The following is a 20,018-nucleotide window of genomic DNA, read 5'->3' on the forward strand; positions in this document are numbered from 1 at the left end:
ATGTAAGCATATAACAAACCAGGTCAGAGACATGAAATATGACTTGTAAATGCCTTGAAGGTTAACATGTTGTAATTACATTTATTAGATGCTAATTATTTTTCCTACACGTGGCTCACAGGAAAAAATCTAGGCTGGATGGTATGCCGTGACAAGAACAGGAAGGTTCTGGGATTGCTTTCATTGACGTACATTGTACACTTAGAAAATAAAATGTTACGTCAGGGCTTGGATCGCTTTCCAAAATATCTGAATCACCTGACGTATGAAAATGTCTTAAAACTATGTCTCTACAGTCTGATTTCATGGTGTTGGATGGGCACTTGCCTTCGTCCATCTTGGATCCATTTCCCCTGCACTGTGGATAGCGCTGTACACTGGAGCTTACAGCCAGAATGTCACCCGCATCCACCTTTATCAATGGCGTGGAGTTGTCAAAGAACTCTCCATCCTGCAAAATAATACCAAAAATCTTATAATATCTTCAAATTATGTTTCAGACTTAAAAGAATACCACCAAGGAGTCAAAGAATGCCGCCAAGAAGTCAAAGAATACCACCAAGGAGTCAAAGAATATCGTTATAATAATAATAATTTGTCAAGTCTCCATTTTTATTGCCTTTATGCAGAATGCTATCAAAAACACCAAGGATCAGCCATGACTCCTGTTCCACTGTATCCCAGGTCTTCTGCCATTTTCTTACTCACTTACCGACGCACAGGAAATGGCTAAGGTAGGTCACCTCTGCGACCAATGATACACAGAGTTGTTATTTCCTGTATGTCAAGAGGGACTGGAAGTAAAGACCAAAAGTGACCTGAGAAGTAGTAACGCTTTTTATTGGCTACTCTTTAAAGAGGACCTTTCATGGTTTGGGGCACAGGCAGTTCTATATACCGCTGGAAAGCCGACAGTGCGCAGAATTCAGCGCACTGTCGGGATCATGATCTGTGCCCCGGGTGAAGAGCTAGTGGTCCCGGTACCGTAGCTCTTCACAGTCAGAAGGGCGTTTCTGACACTCTGTCAGGACCGTCTTTCTGTACAAGCAGTGCAAATAGCGCTGTGCTCTGAGACCAGGGAGGAACGCCCCCTCCCCTCCTGATAATACTCATCTATGGATGAGCACTGTGAGCAGAGGGAGGGGGTGTTCCTCCCCGCTCACACTGTACAGCGCTATTGGTGCTGCTTGTACAGAAGGACGTTCCTGACAGAGTGTCAGAAACGACCTTCTGACTGTGAAGAGCTACGGTACGGCACCATTAGCTCTTCACCCAGGGCACAGATCAGGAAAGCCGACAGTGTACTGAATTCAGCGCACTGTCAGCTTTTCCAGCGGTATATAGAACTGCCTGTGCCCTAAACCATGAAAGGTCCTCTTTAAGTGAACACAGATGTTTCCTACTGTACTTAAAGGGGTTGTCCAGACATCATGTGTTCTAGTAGCCCCTTGGTCCTGGCAGCTGCTAGTGGATGGGCAGTGCATGCAGCACTCCTCCTGTTCAAGTAATAGGAGCGGCACTGCAGTTTACTGAAACCACTGCTCTGCAGTGCACGCGGTTACGGCACCATTCCTATTACTTGTGTAGGATCATTACTGTATGTGCCACTTGTCCACTAGCAGTTAGAACCCTGTCCAGAGTCTGGGCATTCCCTGGATAGGTCATCATTATGAAAGTTCAATTTGGGCCTGGATGACCCCTTGAAAGGTAGCTCCCTCACCAGAACCCATTATATAGGTGCCTCCATTTCTAAGATATGGCTCCTTTAATGAATTTGCAAATGAGCTCTTTGGAGCAATGAATGTATTATCGCTTACCTCTATGGAGCAATGGCAATGTCCTTGTATATTAACAAAAACATCGATATCTCTGCATTGGAGGCAGCCATTCTCAAGAGGAAAACACCATTTTGTTCAGGTCACCCTAACCTATCTAGGGGCAGGGTTGATAGTCCGTGGACACACTCCCTTTAAGAATGCAGAATCACATTATGTGTCTATGATACCAGTACTTATGAGACTATTACTGTTATCAATTTTCTACGTTATATAAGGTTCAATGCACACTATGTTTTTGCCATACGGTACTAGAGTTATCATTTTTTCAAACCAACCTAATTTACAACAGATTGAAAACGAATGCTGCAAAACATATTGAAACTTATGTTCTATGTTTGCTATATCATTCTTATTCACACAGCTGGAGTCAGATGTCTGTAAGACTAAAGATACGTCTGTGAGGCATCTATTGATTGGTTTAATTGGTTCCCTTCTATATGTATAGTTGCAATATAGATAGATAGATAGATAGATATTAGATAGATAGATAGATAGATAGATAGATAGATAGATAGATAGATAGATAGATAGATATAGTGGCAGCAAGGTCGATCTGTAAATAAAGCAGCCAGAGACCTTGATGTTGCTGGTCATGTCACTCAGAGTCCAAACTTGTTCCCATTTCTTGTGGAAGAGCATGCAACTTTTACATTAGGGCTTCATGACCAACTTGACCATAAATCCCGTCGTGCAATCAAAGGCGTTGCGACTCCTTTACAAATGTAAGTAAATAGAGTCACATTGCAACCCTGGGGGTGCTGTGAGTACAACTTATAGTTGCAAAAAAAAAAGAACAAGTGCTGCTGTATTTTTTTGTAACTAGATATTGCAGTTGCAGGACACTTGGGGTTATATCGTAACTCCATTTACTTACCTTAATAAAAGAGTCAAAATTCGACTTGGAGATCTTTGGTTGCACAACAGGAGCCACCATATAGTCCTAGCTTTAATGAAGGGCTAACCCATAGCTGACAAAGGTGCTTGAGCCTTGTCACCAAATAGCCAGACTGCCTCACAGCTAAAAGTGTCATTCAAACATCCCGTATGGGTTCCTGCTAGAGAGTGCCCCCATATACAGTGTTACGTCTAAGTCGTGTCCTATTAACAGTGCTCTACTTGGTCCTCAAGAAGCCAAAACATTAAAAAAAAATCACTTTATGATGATGAGGCCTACCCAAGTTTTGGTTATCCAGAAGAGAATTTTGGACTAGTCTGAGTTGGGCTCCATCTCAGAATCACCACAACTATTTTATGGGCTCTATATCTTAGTGTGATGGACAGTAGTGTATGAGTCAATGAAATATAGGTGTAGATATATTATATATAAAATGCAAAATATGAATTTACTCACCAATAATTCAATCTCAACCAGTAACTTGGTAAGCTCGCATTGTCCTGACTTTTCCGAAAGTTCCCAGATGGCAGAGGCCACACCGACCGCGGCATAGCCCTGGTAGCGCACTCTGACAACATCACTGATCTGCAAAGCACACACGGCAAGAAATAGCTTCTCGTTGGTCAGAAGATGAAGCCGCCGTTGGGGTGATCCAATCCCATACAAAAAGGCTGACTCTCTCTTGCCCAGAAGGCGAACCATGTTTCTTCTGACTGATATCTCAGGACGTGAAGGCAGATCCATGATACGACCACGTGTGTGTTCATTGTCTAGGAAGACACCTATGGATCCAGGGGACACCTTGTGCCGGCCAGTCATAAACTCTCTTAGGACAATAAATGGTTTCCGAGATTTCGTATTGGGATTCATATTGAATGTTTTGTGGTACCTGAAATTAAGATAAGTATTTTAGTTCAGTGGGGTACGCACTGGGGCTGAGAACCAGTAGATAGTGAGTGCTCAGGTTCTGAGGCTCCTGGGGGACCCAAACCACCCACCATCTTCAAATACTGAAGCCTATGCCTGCCAAACAGAAGCAAATGTCAAAGGACATCGGGTCAGGATAGAGATGGGTGAACCTCTCGGGAGCCCAATCACATGGTTCAATGGGAGCATGACATCCCAGCAGAGCACCAGACCCGTTCACATGGAGTAAACGCGTGTGTATTTTGGCAAAATACATGTGTAAAAATAAGACTCCCATTGACTTCAATGACATTTTTTTATATACACATCAAAATACACATCAAAATACACGTGTAAAATGTCATTGAAGTCAATGGGAGTCTTATTTTTACACGTGTATTTTGCTAAAATACATGCGCGTTTACTCCGTGTGAATGGGCTCACATCTGAAAGGTCATTTATGGTTTTCTTCTCCATCATTGAAGCAAGAAGCTGGAAACAACAGAAAGCTGTACCTGCCAGGAACTGTACTCATATAGTAAATCAATATATTCCCATTATCATTACACTATGTAATATGTCCACATATATTCAGTGTATGGGCGAACAAAATAATAGCAAAAAATCTTGATGAAAGTTGGAAATAATAATTTACATAATTTCCTGTAACCCAGAAGCTTACAATCTATGCTACATGTTGTACAACATTAATAACCCCCTTCTTATCATGGATACCCGGGCACTGTAACTCACCTGGCGAGGCGCTCACTCTCTGTTACCAATGTTGTGCAAAAGCACTATTTATACTGACAGAGACGACAGGGATCAGCAAGTGAGATCCACCCATCTAAACTTGGCAGCATGGCCGGTATCTACAGGATGGATTGGTCAGATGTATAATAACCAGCTGGATAGGTATGAGGATAGATATGTATATACTAGATACAGTCCTATGAAAAAGTTTGGGCACCCCTATTAATCTTAATCATTTTTAGTTCTAAATATTTTGGTGTTTGCAACAGCCATTTCAGTTTGATATATCTAATAACTGATGGACACAGTAATATTTCAGGATTAAAATGAGGTTTATTGTACTAACAGAAAATGCGCAATATGCATTAAACCAAAATTTGACCGGTGCAAAAGTATGGGCACCCTTATCATTTTATTGATTTGAATACTCCTAACTACTTTTTACTGACTTACTGAAGCACAAAATTGGTTTTGTAACCTCAGTGAGCTTTGAACTTCATAGCCAGGTGTATCCAATCATGAGAAAAGGTATTTAAGGTGGCCAATTGCAAGTTGTTCTACTATTTGAATCTCCTCTGAAGAGTGGCATCATGGGCTACTCAAAACAACTCTCAAATGATCTGAAAACAAAGATTGTTCAACATAGTTGTTCAGCGGAAGGATACAAAAAGCTGTCTCAGAGATTTAACCTGTCAGTTTCCACTGTGAGGAACATAGTAAGGAAATGGAAGACCACAGGGACAGTTCTTATTAAGCCCAGAAGTGGCAGGCCAAGAAAAATATCAGAAAGGCAGAGAAGAAGAATGGTGAGAACAGTCAAGGACAATCCACAGACCACCTCCAAAGAGCTGTAGCATCATCTTGCTGCAGATGGTGTCACTGTGCATCGGTCAACTATACAGCCCACTTTGCACAAATAGAAGCTGTATGGGAGAGTGATGAGAAAGAAGCCGTTTCTGCACGTACGCCACAAATAGAGTTGCCTGAGGTATGAAAAAGCACATTTGGACAAGGCAGCTTCATTTTGGAAACAAAAATTGAGTTGTTTGGTTATAAAAAAAGGCGTTATGCATGGCGTCCAAAAAGAAACAGCATTCCAAGAAAAACACATGCTACCCACTGTAAAATTTGGTGGAGGTTCCATCATGCTTTGGGGCTGTGTGGCCAATGCCGGCATCGGGAATCTTGTTAAAGTTGAGGGTCGCATGGATTCCACTCAGTATCAGCAGATTCTTGAGAATAATGTTCAAGAATCAGTGACGAAGTTGAAGTTACGCCGGGGATGGATATTTCAGCAAGACAATGATCCAAAACACCGCTCCAAATCCTCAGGCATTCATGCAGAGGAACAATTACAATGTTCTGGAATGGCCATCCCAGTCCCCAGACCTGAATATCATTGAACATCTGTGGGATGATTTGAAGCGGGCTGTCCATGCTCGGCGACCATCTAACTTAACTGAACTTGAATTGTTTGTCCAAAATACCTTTATCCAGGATCCAGGAACTGATTAAAAGCTACAGGAAGCGACTAGAGGCTGTTATCTTTGCAAAAGGAGGATGTACTAAATATTAATGTCACTTTTCTGTTGAGGTGCCCATACTTTTGCACCAGTCAAATTTTGGTTTAATGCATATTGCGCATTTTCTGTTAGTACAATAAACCTCATTTCAATCCTGAAATATTACTGTGTCCATCAGTTATTAGATATATCAAACTGAAATGGCTGCTGCAAATACCAAAATATTTAGAACTAAAAATGATTAAGATTAATAGGGGTGCCCAAACTTTTTCATAGGACTGTAGATAGATGGATGGATGGATGGATGGATGGATGGATGGATAGATAGATAGATAGATAATATATTAATATAAATATATACAGATGTATAGATATAGATCTATTTATATACTACATATCCAATATCCAGTACCTTATTTTTCCAGCCCCAAATGCATTATTCATACTGCTGACCATAGGATCAGGACCTATGGGAGATGGGAACTAGGAATGAAATAGGGAGCCATGCAGGCCACTAGGAATGGCTGGAAAGTCTCGCTGAGGACCAAGAATGATGGTGCTATCTTGGACTAGGAAATATGCAGGTCACCAAGTAGCCAAGAAAGATTTGTGGCCCATTATGGTTGTGAGTGTGGGGTGGAGTGACACTTTACTGTCCACAAGTCACCCCTGCAAAAGACCATTTGTTTGTCTATTCAAATTTGGTTGGTCTTAAAGAAGTTTCACCGTATACAGGTTAGATAGACACATCAGCCATCACTCTATAGGTTTTTTTTTTTATCTGGTATAGAAGTTTCCATCAATCACAACATTAACACTGCTAAATCAAATTACATTATTATATCATGACACTTGATTATTAGATGGGGTCTTCATAAACTTCTAGATATATAGTATGTGTTACAGGTACAGTGAACACATTATCTTGTGACAATGGTACCTATGAAGTGGTAGTATATTAAGTGGAAGGAGAACAGTGAATTCTTAAAGAGGAACGTTCACCTCCTCCACCAGTTCTCAGCTTCTGTTAATAGTCTCTGCTTCAGTGATTCCAGCACAGTTGGAATTTTCTCTCTAGTCCCCACCATCCCCGAGCAATCAGTGCAGTTAGTTTTGATGTCTAACATCCTGTTTAGGCTGTGTACTGTTAGGTGGGCGGTGTCAGGCAGGGGGTGTGATTCAGAGCTCCAATCAGAGGCAGCCAGTGTCAGAGCTCAGAATCACACCCCCTGTCTGTTCCTGCCTGACACCACCCTCCTGACAGTACAGAAACTAAATAGCATATCAGGCACCAATACTAACAGCACTGATAGCTCAGGAATGGTGGGGGCTAGAGAAAAAATTCCAACTGTGCCGGAATCAGTGGAACAGTAGCTTTTAATAAATTCTAAGATCTGAAGTTGGTGAAAAGTCCTCTTTAACGATAAGTGTCAAATTCTGATGGCTAGACGAATGGATGAGAGCATATCTACAATGGTAGGTTTTATAGAATGTTACAATGGTTAATAACTACCAAAACTGGCCCAAGGAAGGACATTAGGACTACCCAGGCTCATTGGTGCATGTAGGGAGTGGTGATTGGTCTATTGTAGGGTCTATAGCAATAGTAATATCAATATATCCCAGAGAAATTGAGAGTTGAACTTTGATGCTCCTTTTTTGTAGCCCAATGAGTCACCAAAGACTATTATAAGTTATATGGAGATGCTGAATCCTGTCTTAAACCAGCATCAGTGCTTACGTAGGTTCATATATTGAGTGCTTATGTAGGTTCATATACTCAGTGCTTACGTATATTCATGGAGCTCCACCTTATAGCCTACATTTAGAGGTACAATCAACTCTTTCCGGATCTTGTTCCTTACAAAGTTGAGGTTAAGGTGAAGAAAGAGGTAATAACAGCGCACTTTCCATAGTCACGACATTGGGCATCTGTTTGTGAATGTCTTCTTATGTAATGATAGGGACAAGCAACTCTGATGCAATCCCTTAAAATAACTCACATCACGTTCCGTCCTTTATATGTTGTGTAGTTTTTGGTTCAGAACTGGTTCCTTGTGAAGATGAGTCAAGTACCGCAAACTGCTCTGGTATTATATTGCACTCATTGGCGTGTGCCAGTCTTCACTGACATGAGCCATAAATCACTTACTCCTCTGCATAGGCATGGCTGGCACCTTGGTGAGCCTCTCCTGGCACGACTCACTTTGGATAATTGACTAATTAAAGGCAATTTCTATTCTGATCACGACTGGTGACTCAGATCCATGACAAAGGATTTGTATGGTATTATTGTCGGTCACATTCATGCTGATGATACCATTTTAGTTATATAACCTCTCTGCAGGTTGCATTGAGGGCCATTATGCCGCCATCATGTTTCTTGTACTCTTTCCCAGTAAATGTTGAAATATTGATAACATAAGGGGAACATGAAATTGGGGGCAGTACACATATTACATACATGTGGGCACCTGAAGATGTTCTATAAAGGGGTTATCCCTGTGTCAAAATCTGTTTCAAATTCAGCGTCAAAATCTGGGTCAGTTTTTATCAACAGAAAAAAAATATACTTTAAATTCCTAAAACAGAAATTTTATACTTGACAAGTTCAGCATCAAATTCCTATGTGTGAACAACCCCTATTACAGCAGGCAAAGACTTACTGACTTAAAATTGCTGGCCCACAATTTGTTAAAAGGGATGGTCCAGGATTTAAAAAAGATTAAAAAAATCCCTAAAACTGTAAAGAAGTAAAAAAAATAATCATTAGCACTCTATAGTTCTCCGCCAGATTAGTTTATTTGATCTACAGCGATGACATCACGTACTTCCACATGACCAATGTAGCCAATGAGAGGCTTGTCAGGTGTCATACTGACCTAGCCCATGGCCAGTGACTGCCTTTAGTGGGCACATTATCACTACAGGCCAAGTCAAAGATGAGGCAGTTTGAAGAAAGTTACACATTATTTGACATATTTGCTACTTTGGTAGGTCTTGGTCACTGTCTTCCATTGGATAAAACCTAGTTTGAGTTGTAAGGCCTGATACTAGAAAATATTGCTATGAAGTTAGTGGGAAGACTTCAAATACACGCAATGAGTCCCGTATCTGCTTGTCTTGTTCAGCTCGACATTTCTCTTCCGTCAAAGGGTACTTAAAGGGCTTTTACAGTTTCAGACAAATATTGTACGTTCTGTATCAATTATTTGCATTTTTCAAGTTCGCTGTTTGTTGTCTATAGGGTTGAGCCGATCTTGAGATTTCAGGATCGTTATTAAAATCCGATTTCCGATCATTTTCCAGCCGATCCCGATCGTGAAATTTGCTCGATCGCTGATCGGGATCTGATCTTTTCCGATCCCAATCACTCAACACCGATTGTATATTATATACTGTATATACAGTAGGGTTGAGCTGATCTTGAGATTTCAAGATCCGATTATCGATCATTTTCCAGCCGATCCCGATCCCAATCGTGAAATTTGCTCAATCACCAATCGGGATACGATCTTTTCCGATCCCGATCGCTCAACCCTATTTGTCATTCATTCTGCTTGGATAAATCACGTTTTTTTTGTGATACACAGTCCATGGTCATGTGATACACAGTCCATGGTAATGTGATACACAGTCCATGGTCATGTGATACACAGTCCATGGTCATGTGATACACAGTCCATGGTCATGTGATACAAGTCCATAGTCATGTGATGAACACACAAGCGCACAGCTCGTCATAGTCACAGCACAGTAATCTGAAGACTTCCTGGTAACAAGCAGTGCACCTGTGTGTTCATCACATGACCATGGACTGTATATCACATGACTGTGGACTATATATCACATGACCATGGACTGTATATCACATGACTGTGGACTATATATCACATGACCATGGACTGTATATCACATGACTGTGGACTGTATATCACATGACCATGGACTGATTTTTATCCACTAGAAGTAAGGCTAGATTCACATTTTCGCCGTACTCTCCGTTGTTTGTATCCATTGTGGGATGTGAACGATGGAGAGCCCACCCGCTAATACAGCAGTGACCCGCGGCCACCCTCGGATCCCACAGACTATAATGGGGTCCGCCGGTTTTGTACTGAAGCCCTTTTTAAAGGATTTTTCTCTCTGGCGATTTTCGGTGGAATCTACAACAGAGTCTCTTACTGTGTTTAATTGTAGACAACCCCTTTAACAGCCCAGGCCCCTTCCTCTGCCCCTGGAGTCACAGGTTATTTCAGTATTCTGTGACTAGTAATCCTCCAGTAAAATCTTGGTACTGGATTTACCTGTTTATTAGGTATGAGGACTATCAGCAGCTTAGATATTCCAGACATGGTTAATGTTATCGTATAGACATGGCTCCGCATATGAATATTATCATTCACATAGCAGTAAATTTCCATTCTTCCTATAAGGCTGTTACTAAATCTGCTTCTTACTTCTTCTATTTACCTCTATTATTATATCATACACTATATACTTAGCAACCACTGATGAGGGTGGTGCGCAGGCTATTTCTATTATTATATTATAGGATGGGTTAAAGGGAGTCTACCAATACCAAGATCCCTTATAAACCACCTATACAAGATTTTAGTTATGCCACTGCCACCCATCCCTGCAGATACATAGGTTAGGGTCACCGAATAAAACAGTGTTTTTCCCTTGAAAGCCTCTGCTGCCAAGATATTGCTGTTTTTGTCAATATGCAAATTAGGTCCTTAGAGCAATGAAGGCCTTACCACTTATCTCATTTACATATTGAGATTTAAGTTGCACCTCTGGGCATAATGAGTAGTAGAGCGTTGGTCATGGCGGAGTGAGGTGCCAACTGCACCGACAGCCATATTACCATAGACTTGGCGCCATTGATAGAGTGATGGCACATTGGTGGTTATTGGGATTGGGGCTCATTCTGTATTTTGCTGGAGTCTCATCACTTCTGCGTTTGCCTTTGATGTAGCTTTGTCGTAGATAAGTAGATATTAAAGCTGTGTGCTTCTATTTTCAGTCTATGTAGCTGATGCCTATTTTGGAACAAGCTGCTCTTTTTCGCTTGACTTATACATTTACATACTATTTATATTGTAGCAGAAAATATATTCCGGCCTGCTTTTATGCAGATATACTGTATAGCATGAAGTGATATTAGATTACTTGATATCTTATATACAAAAGGGTAATTTAACCAATTTTTTCTTTCTCCCTCCCCCCTCTTTTTTTAAACATATGTAGCACCTGTACGGGAAATAAGGGGGCGCGATGTGAAAAGATCCCATGAGGTATGAGTATAACTACCAGGGTAGTAGGGTTAAAGGGAGTCTATCAACACCAAGATCTCTTATAAACCACCTATACAAGGATTTAGTTATGGCATTGCCACCCATCCCTGCAGATAGATGGGTTAGGGTCATCACTGTGTGTATTATCCCTGTACTGTGACATCACTGTGTATATTATCCCTGTACTGTGACATCATTGTGTGTATTATCCCTGTACTGTGACATCACTGTGTGTATTATCCTGTACTGTGACATCACTGTGTGTATTATCCCTGTACTGTGACATCACTGTGTGTATTATCCCTGTACTGTGACATCACTGTGTGTATTATCCCTGTACTGTGACATCACTGTGTGTATTATCCCTGTACTGTGACATCACTGTGTGTATTATCCCTGTACTGTGACATCACTGTGTGTATTATCCCTGTACTGTAACACCAGTGTGTATTATCCCTGTACTGTGACATCACTGTGTGTATTATTCCTGTACTGTGACATCACTGTGTGTATTATCCCTGTACTGTGACATCACTGTGTGTATTATCCCTGTACTGTGACATCACTGTGTATATACTGTATATCCCTGTACTGTGACATCATTGTGTGTATTATCCCTGTACTGTGACATCACTGTGTGTATTATCTCTGTACTGTGACATCACTGTGTGTATTATCCCTGTACTGTGACATCACTGTGTGTATTATCCCTGTACTGTGACATCACTGTGTGTATTATCCCTGTACTGTGACATCACTGTGTGTATTATCCCTGTACTGTGACATCACTGTGTGTATTATCTCTGTACTGTGACATCACTGTGTGTATTATCCCTGTACTGTGACATCACTGTGTATATTATCCCTGTACTGTGACATCACTGTGTGTATTATCCCTGTACTGTGACATCACTGTGTGTATTATCCCTGTACTGTGACATCACTGTGTGTATTATCCTTTACTGTGACATCACTGTGTGTATTATCTCTGTACTGTGACATCACTGTGTGCATTATCCTGTACTGTGACATCACTGTGTGTATTATCCCTGTACTGTGACATCACTGTGTGCATTATCCCTGTACTGTGACATCACTGTGTGCATTATCCCTGTACTGTGACATCACTGTGTGTATTATCCCTGTACTGTGACATCACTGTGTGTATTATCCCTGTACTGTGACATCACTGTGTGTATTATCCCTGTACTGTGACATCACTGTGTGTATTATCCCTGTACTGTGACATCACTGTGTGTATTATCCCTGTACTGTGACATCACTGTGTGTATTATCCCTGTACTGTGACATCACTGTGTGTATTATCCCTGTACTGTGACATCACTGTGTGTATTATCCCTGTACTGTGACATCACTGTGTGTATTATCCCTGTACTGTGACATCACTGTGTGTATTATCCCTGTACTGTGACATCACTGTGTGTATTATCCCTGTACTGTGACATCACTGTGTGTATTATCCCTGTACTGTGACATCACTGTGTGTATTATCCCTGTACTGTGACATCACTGTGTGTATTATCCCTGTACTGTGACATCACTGTGTGTATTATCCCTGTACTGTGACATCACTGTGTGTATTATCCCTGTACTGTGACATCACTGTGTGTATTATCCCTGTACTGTGACATCACTGTGTGTATTATCCCTGTACTGTGACATCACTGTGTGTATTATCCCTGTACTGTGACATCACTGTGTGTATTATCCCTGTACTGTGACATCACTGTGTGTATTATCCCTGTACTGTGACATCACTGTGTGTATTATCCCTGTACTGTGACATCACTGTGTGTATTATCCCTGTACTGTGACATCACTGTGTGTATTATCCCTGTACTGTGACATCACTGTGTGTATTATCCCTGTACTGTGACATCACTGTGTGTATTATCTCTCTGTGTGAAGGAGACCAAAATAACCAAACTGTCAATTTGTATTTGCTGCTTATAATGAGTCTACCTCCTCCCCAAACATATTCAAAGATGCCGGGTGTGTAAAGATGGCGGTCACCCAGGAGCCGGGCGGCACCATAGTCCGCACTGATCACGGACATTAAACCCCCGGGCACCTCGGTGAAAGCCGACCAAGGTGCCATTTTACCGGAGGCACGTGGGCGCTGTCATTTTCCTGTGGATCGCCGGTGTGCGGAGCTAGCTCTGGGTCTGGCATCCAGTTGTCATGACAGCCGAGAACCTTTAGAAGGCTTTCCGTCCTGTCATTCTATACTTTCTAATGCAGGCTGCTCTATGTAGCCTGCAATAGAACTGACGGTTTTATGTGACGATTTTATGCAATCCATCATATTAGTGTTCAGACCCCCTAGGGGGGGGGTTTAATAAATGTATACATTTTTTTTTTAAAGTTATAAAAATAAAATAAACGTTCACCTCACCCCCTTTCCCTAGAACACATATAAAAGTACTTAAATACTGTGACACACTTACACATTAGGTATCCCTGTGTCCAAAAATGCCCGTTCTACAAATCTATAATAATATTTTTCCTGTATGGTAAACGCCACTGCTGGAAAAAAAAATCTAAATGACAAACTGCTATTTTTTCACTGTTTTGCCTCTGATAAAAATTTTAATAAGAAGTTATCAAAGCAATAGACATTCCCCAAAATGGTAGAACTAAAAAGTACACCTGACACTGCAGAAAAAAAAGACGCCCTATGCATCCCCGTACACTGAAGTATAAAAAGTTACAGGTGTCAGAATATGGCGACTTTTAGAAAAAAAACATTTTTGTTAAGGGGTTAAAATGTAAATAAAACCGTATAAATTTGGTATCCTCGGAATCGTACCGAAACATAGAATACAGGTGACATGTCATTTCGGCTGCACAGTGAACACCGTAAAAACTAAGCCTGTAATAAATTTGCACAAATGCACTTTTTCTTCAATTCCACCCTATTCTGAATTTTTTTCTAGCTTCCCAGCACATTGCACAGAATAATTAATGGTAGCATCATGAAGAACAATTTGTCCCCCAAACATTAAGACCTCATATGGCTCTGAGAGTGAAAAAATAAAAAAAAATTTATGGGGTTTGGAAGGGGGGAGTCAAAAACGAAAATTGAAAAAAGCCGGTGGCGGGAAGGGGTTAAGGTGGTCATGTTAGAGTAGAAGTCCATTATAAGTTTTGGTAGGGGTTCCATGATTACTGGTTACCCAGCTTCTAACAGGAAACTTGATCAGAAATTGGACTTCTGTAAAGGGAAAGACACTGGGACCAGCCAGGAGGTTCTCCTCTCACCACCTACCCCATAGTACTAGTAGTGAACCTATAGGGGCTCAGAGGTAACAATTACACCAAGGCCCTGGTGCCTGAGTAGGTTCAAAGACCCCATCAGTACTATAAGTAGCATATGGTAAATGGGGGCCCTAGCAGACATTTTACATTGAGGACCATAGGCTTCGTTATTCGTCATTGCTCTTCCATTGGCCTTGTTTCCAGTCTTGCAATATCCTTACATACACGTAGGTATCTCCTTGAGGTTCTTGTTATATATTGCCTTCGTGATTTTTATTGGATGTTCTAATAACCGGTCTGGTAATTACTATGTAATTTGTTGGCATAGCTATGAATAATTATTGTAGGTAGTAGATTCCTCTTGGATATGACGTCCATAAAGGTCCATAAATACACGCTTCATATGTATACACGTCTAGTGTCAAGTCAAGACTGGTTGGGGACATACATATGTTTACACTCTGTTTTTGGTTGCAATTGTGACACTAAAAAATTGACACTCAAGGTCATTGATGCCATTTTTGTATGTGCTTGTAGAGTTTCAAGCAAAATGTCGCACTTGTTTCATATGCCTATGTCATTCACATATGGTTCGCCATATGGCGCACTATTATATACAGTTTTGGCCAAAAGTATTGGCACCCCATGCAATCCTGTCAGATAATACTCATGTTCTTCCAGAAAATGATTACAAGCAAAAACTCTTTGGTATTAATATCTTCATTTATTTTTCTTGCAATGAAAAAACACAAAAGAGAATGAAAAAAAAGTGAAATCATTGATCATTTTACACAAAATTCCAAAAATGGGCCGGACAAAAGTATTGGCCCCCTCAGCCTAATACTTGGTAGCACAACCTTTAGACACAATAACTGCGCACAACCGCTTCCGGTAACCAGCAATGAGTTTCTTACAAGGCTCTGCTGGAATTTTAGACCATTCTTCTTTGGCAAACTGCTCCAGGTCCCTGAGATGTGAAGGGGGCCTTCTCCAAACTGCCATCAAGAGATCTCTCCTCCCCCACAGGTGTCCTATGGGATTCAGGTCTGGACTCATTGCTGCCACTTTACAAGTCTCCAGGGCTTTCTCTCAAACCATTTTCTAGTGCTGACCTGAAGTGTGTTTTGGGTCATTGTCCTGCTGGAAGACCCCTGACCTCTGAGGGAGACCCAGCTTTCTCACACTGGGCCCTACATTATGCTGCACAATGTGTTGGTAGCGTTCAGACTTCATAATGCCATGCACACGGCCAAGCAGTCCAGTGCCAGAGGCAGCAAAGCAACCCCAAAACATCAGGGAACCTCCGCCATGTCTGACTGTAGGGACCGTGTTCTTTTCTTTGAAGGCCTCTTTTTTTTCCCTGTGAACTCTATGTTGATGCCTTTTCCTACTTTTGTCTCATCTGACCAGAGAACATTCTTCCAAAACGTTTTTGGCTTTCTCAGGTAAGTTTTGGCAAACTCCAGTCTGGCTTTTTTATGTCTCTGGGTAATAAGTGGGGTCTTCCTGGGTCTCCTACCATACAGTCCCTTCTCATTCAGACGCCGACGGATAGTACGGGGTGACACTGTTGTACCCTCGGACTGCAGGGCAGCTTGAACTTGTTTGGATGTTAGTCGAGGTTCTTTATCCACCATCCGCACAATCTTGCGTTGAAATCTCTCGTCAATTTTTCTTTTCCGTCCACATCTAGGGAGGTTAGCCACAGTGCCATGGGCTTTAAACTTCTTTTTTTTTTTTTTTTTTTCTTTTTTTAAATGTAGATAGTGAGCCCCATATAGAGCTCACAATGTACATTTTTCCCTATCAGTATGTCTTTTTTTTTGGAATATGGGATGGAAATCCATGCAAACACGGAGAGAACATACAAACTCCTTGCAGATGGTTTTTTGCCCTTGGCGGGATTTGAACACCAGGACTCCAGTGCTGCAAGGCTGCAGTGCTAACCACTGAGCCACCGTGTGGCCCCTGGCTTTAAACTTCTTGATGACACTGCGCACGGTAGACACAGGAACATTCAGGTCTTTGGAGATGGACTTGTAGCCTTGAGATTGCTCATGCTTCCTCACAATTTTGCTTCTCAAGTCCTCAGACAGTTCTTTGGTCTTCTTTCTTTTCTCCATGCTCAATGTGGTACACACAAGGACACAGGACAGAGGTTGAGTCAACTTTACTCCATTTCAACTGGCTGCAAGTGAGATTTAGTTATTGCCACCACCTGTTAGGTGCTATTAATTACACAAATTAGAGAAGCATCACATGATTTTTCAAACAGTGCCAATACTTTTGTCCACCCCCTTTTTTATGTTTGGTGTTGAATTATATCCAATTTGGCTTTTTGACAATTCTTTTTGTGGTTGTCCATTGAAGACAAATTAAATGAAGATAATAATACCAAAGAATTTGTGATTGCAATCATTTTGTGGAAGAAAACAAGTATTATCTGACAGAATTGCAGGGGTGCCAATACTTTTGGCCAACACTGTATGAAATGTGCTAAGTGGGAGGATTTATCAAGACTGTCATTTTTTACGCCCGGAATCCTGTTCCACCAGAGGAAGAGCCCCATTTATGATGGGCCGCATGCTTTGTCATAAATCAGGAGCGGCCTTCAGCGGGTTTGTGCACATGCACTATAATCCAGGCCAAAATCGTAAGCATGATGAAGATGTTGCAGGTCTGGAGCAAACAATACGTCAGCTCATAGGAGAAAGTGGTGAGGGCAGCACTTGTGACAATAATTTTATGCCACAAACACGGTATGGAATATTAATAATTGTTTTACAATATATTTCTTTTATTATGCAGATTGTGAGCCCCATATGGGGCTCTCAATCTCCATTTTTCCCTATCAGTATGTCTTTGGACTATGGGAGGAGATCCATGCAAACACAGGGAGGACATACAAACTCCTTGCAGATGTCCTTGGCAGGATTCAAACCCAGGACTCAGCGTCACCATGCTGCCCCTACAATGTATTTCAACAGGCACTAGCCATCATGTAACAATATCCATCTCGAGCAAGGGCACAACAGCAGTCGTCATCTAGCTTTAGCTTACACAGGAATCCTTAAATTACAAGTTATATATATAATAGCAAGCAGAATAATACTAGGACGCTTTATCCTTAGGTCAATTTCACACAAGTTTAAAGTGTAACTAAATCTTTATTTTTTTTCATAAATCCATAGTGCAGATGAAGATACTTTATATAATAAAAGTGCCTGTTTCTTCATTTATTTGTCTCTTTCTGTCACTCATCAAATCTGCACAATAGAAGTCTATGGAGAGACAAATGGGGGAAGGCTCTACAAAGTAAAAAGACATCTGCACTACAGTGGGACACAGTGGCGTAACTAAAGTCTTGTAGCCCTGCTGCAATCTTTTGTCCGGGACTCACTACCTCATCCCTACAGTGAATTCTTCATAGGTTACGGGTGTTAAGGAGTTTAATCCACCTTAGTGTGGTTAGGGGGATCTGGGGGTCTCCTTGGCTTACGGGCCTGATGGAAGCTGCAATCTCATACCAATACCAGTGCTTATGGGCTCCTGGGCACCCTCTGCACAACCACAACTTACACTCCTGGAGGGACAGTTCTTTTTCACACACAGTTGGGTTATCAGGAATAGCAATACAGTTAGGGTATATATTAGTGATATATTACTTATGGGCTGTGGCTTTAGAGTGCACAACAGGGAGCATGATTACATTATAGCATACATTTGATGTATGGACGACTGGATGAGTTGACCCTCCAGGACATGACATCAGATGGACGTGTAGTGACGACTCTGTGAACAGAACTGCTTACTGCCAGGGCAGCCTGTGGAGACCTAGACCTAAAACTCAAAATTGACCTGCAGTTCATACATGTCATTTTTATGGCACAGGAAAGAATGTAAAATTAACACCAGAAAAACAATGGCAGAGTTAAAAAGTTGAGAGTTTCTCTACACGAGTATTGTGGTTATTTCCAGCTACCACCTATGCACAGGGTAGGAGATACAGTACTGGGTAACATTTTTATGCAGGTGTAGCAACAGAAATGTAATAACTTATTTTTTGTCATTTGCTAAAATAAAGTGAGAAAGGAACCCACTGCAGTCAATGGGAGGCTTTTTTTCCGCGCTGAAATTCCACACCAAATTCCTCACCATTTTCTTCCATGTGAATGGACCATTATAGCCTATGGGGTCCGTGTGCTTTCATAAGCTCGCCGTTTGCTAATGCGTTCGGTATTGCATTCAGAGGGTCCCCATGCGGACTCCCCAAACAGAGGCGATACCTTTAACCAGAATATACCTTAAAATTGTTCTATTAAAAATACAGCTTGTTCACATCAATGTATTTAGATTGTATACTTGTGTTGTGAGCGTATATATATATATATATATATATATATATATATATATATATATATATGATACAGTATTAGATATACATGCCATATGAATTGTGTATTACACAGGCAGTTCCATCCCCCTCCTCCCCCTCCCACTCCCTACAAAGGATGAATAGAACCAAGATGCAGGACAAACACAAGTATCCCTGGGTTTATTAGAGGATGCAGTTGTCAGTGCTGCAAACCCCCAGCATCCCATGGTTGTCCTGCCCTCATGCACACCGTGTCTATGAGACCCCAGTGACTGCCCTCTGCGCTGCCCACAGACCCTGTATATTGGACGGCTGCCATCTGCCATCACCTGTCACCACTGATGGTTCTTACAGCCAGCGCCATCTAGTGGTGTCTCTCCAGTGGTGCAGCCCTCCCTCCACAGTAGTGGTGACGTCACGGGCTAGTGGAGATGGCTGAGCCGGGCCCCGGGCGATCTCTGGGCTCGTATTCCCCTGTAGACTACATGAGCATCACCAGCTTTCCCCGTCTGCCAGAAGAGGAAGCCGGGGGAGAGCCTGTGCCGAGAGCCGGGGAGGATGACACCTTCCTGGGGGAGCATGACTCCGGTAATCCGCTGTTGTCTTGCTCGGAGTAATAAATAATGTGTACATGGTGCAGGTGTGCATGCGTTATCTGCAGTGTACTGTGATATCCGTGTAATAGCAGCGCATGCAGTGTGAATATGGCCTCCATGTTATAGCATCATGTGCTGCACACAGCTGTAGCTTCATCACACCCTATACATCTCATGTGCCACTATATACCATCTATGTATACCACCCCTCACTACATGGACCAGTATATACCATCTATGTATACCACCCCTCACTACATGGACCAGTATATACCATCTATGTATACCACCCCTCACTACATGTACCTGTATATACCATCTATGTATACCACCCCTCACTACATGTACCTGTATATACCATCTATGTATACCACCCCTCACTACATGGACCAGTATATACCATCTATGTATACCACCCCTCACTACATGTACCTGTATATACCATCTATGTATACCACCCCTCACTACATGTACCTGTATATACCATCTATGTATACCACCCCTCACTACATGGACCAGTATATACCATCTATGTATACCACCCCTCACT

At 41.7% G+C, this 20,018-nt stretch overlaps 1 protein-coding gene across 2 annotated transcripts in view; it reads left to right on the forward strand.

The window, feature by feature from the left end:
* Nucleotides 1-19,213: 19,213 nt before the first annotated feature.
* The window catches only part of GGT7 (gamma-glutamyltransferase 7), a 31,655-nt gene continuing 30,850 nt past the window's right edge, over nt 19,214-20,018 (forward strand). For both annotated transcript variants that reach the window (XM_075277551.1, XM_075277552.1), the window contains exon 1: nt 19,214-19,460. In XM_075277551.1, coding sequence (XP_075133652.1) covers nt 19,304-19,460 — 157 coding nt within the window. In that variant the 5' untranslated portion in view covers nt 19,214-19,303. The remainder of the gene's footprint in view (nt 19,461-20,018) is intronic.

The sequence above is a fragment of the Leptodactylus fuscus genome, chromosome 6 (genome assembly GCF_031893055.1).
Source record: "Leptodactylus fuscus isolate aLepFus1 chromosome 6, aLepFus1.hap2, whole genome shotgun sequence".
Lineage (NCBI taxonomy): Eukaryota > Metazoa > Chordata > Amphibia > Anura > Leptodactylidae > Leptodactylus > Leptodactylus fuscus.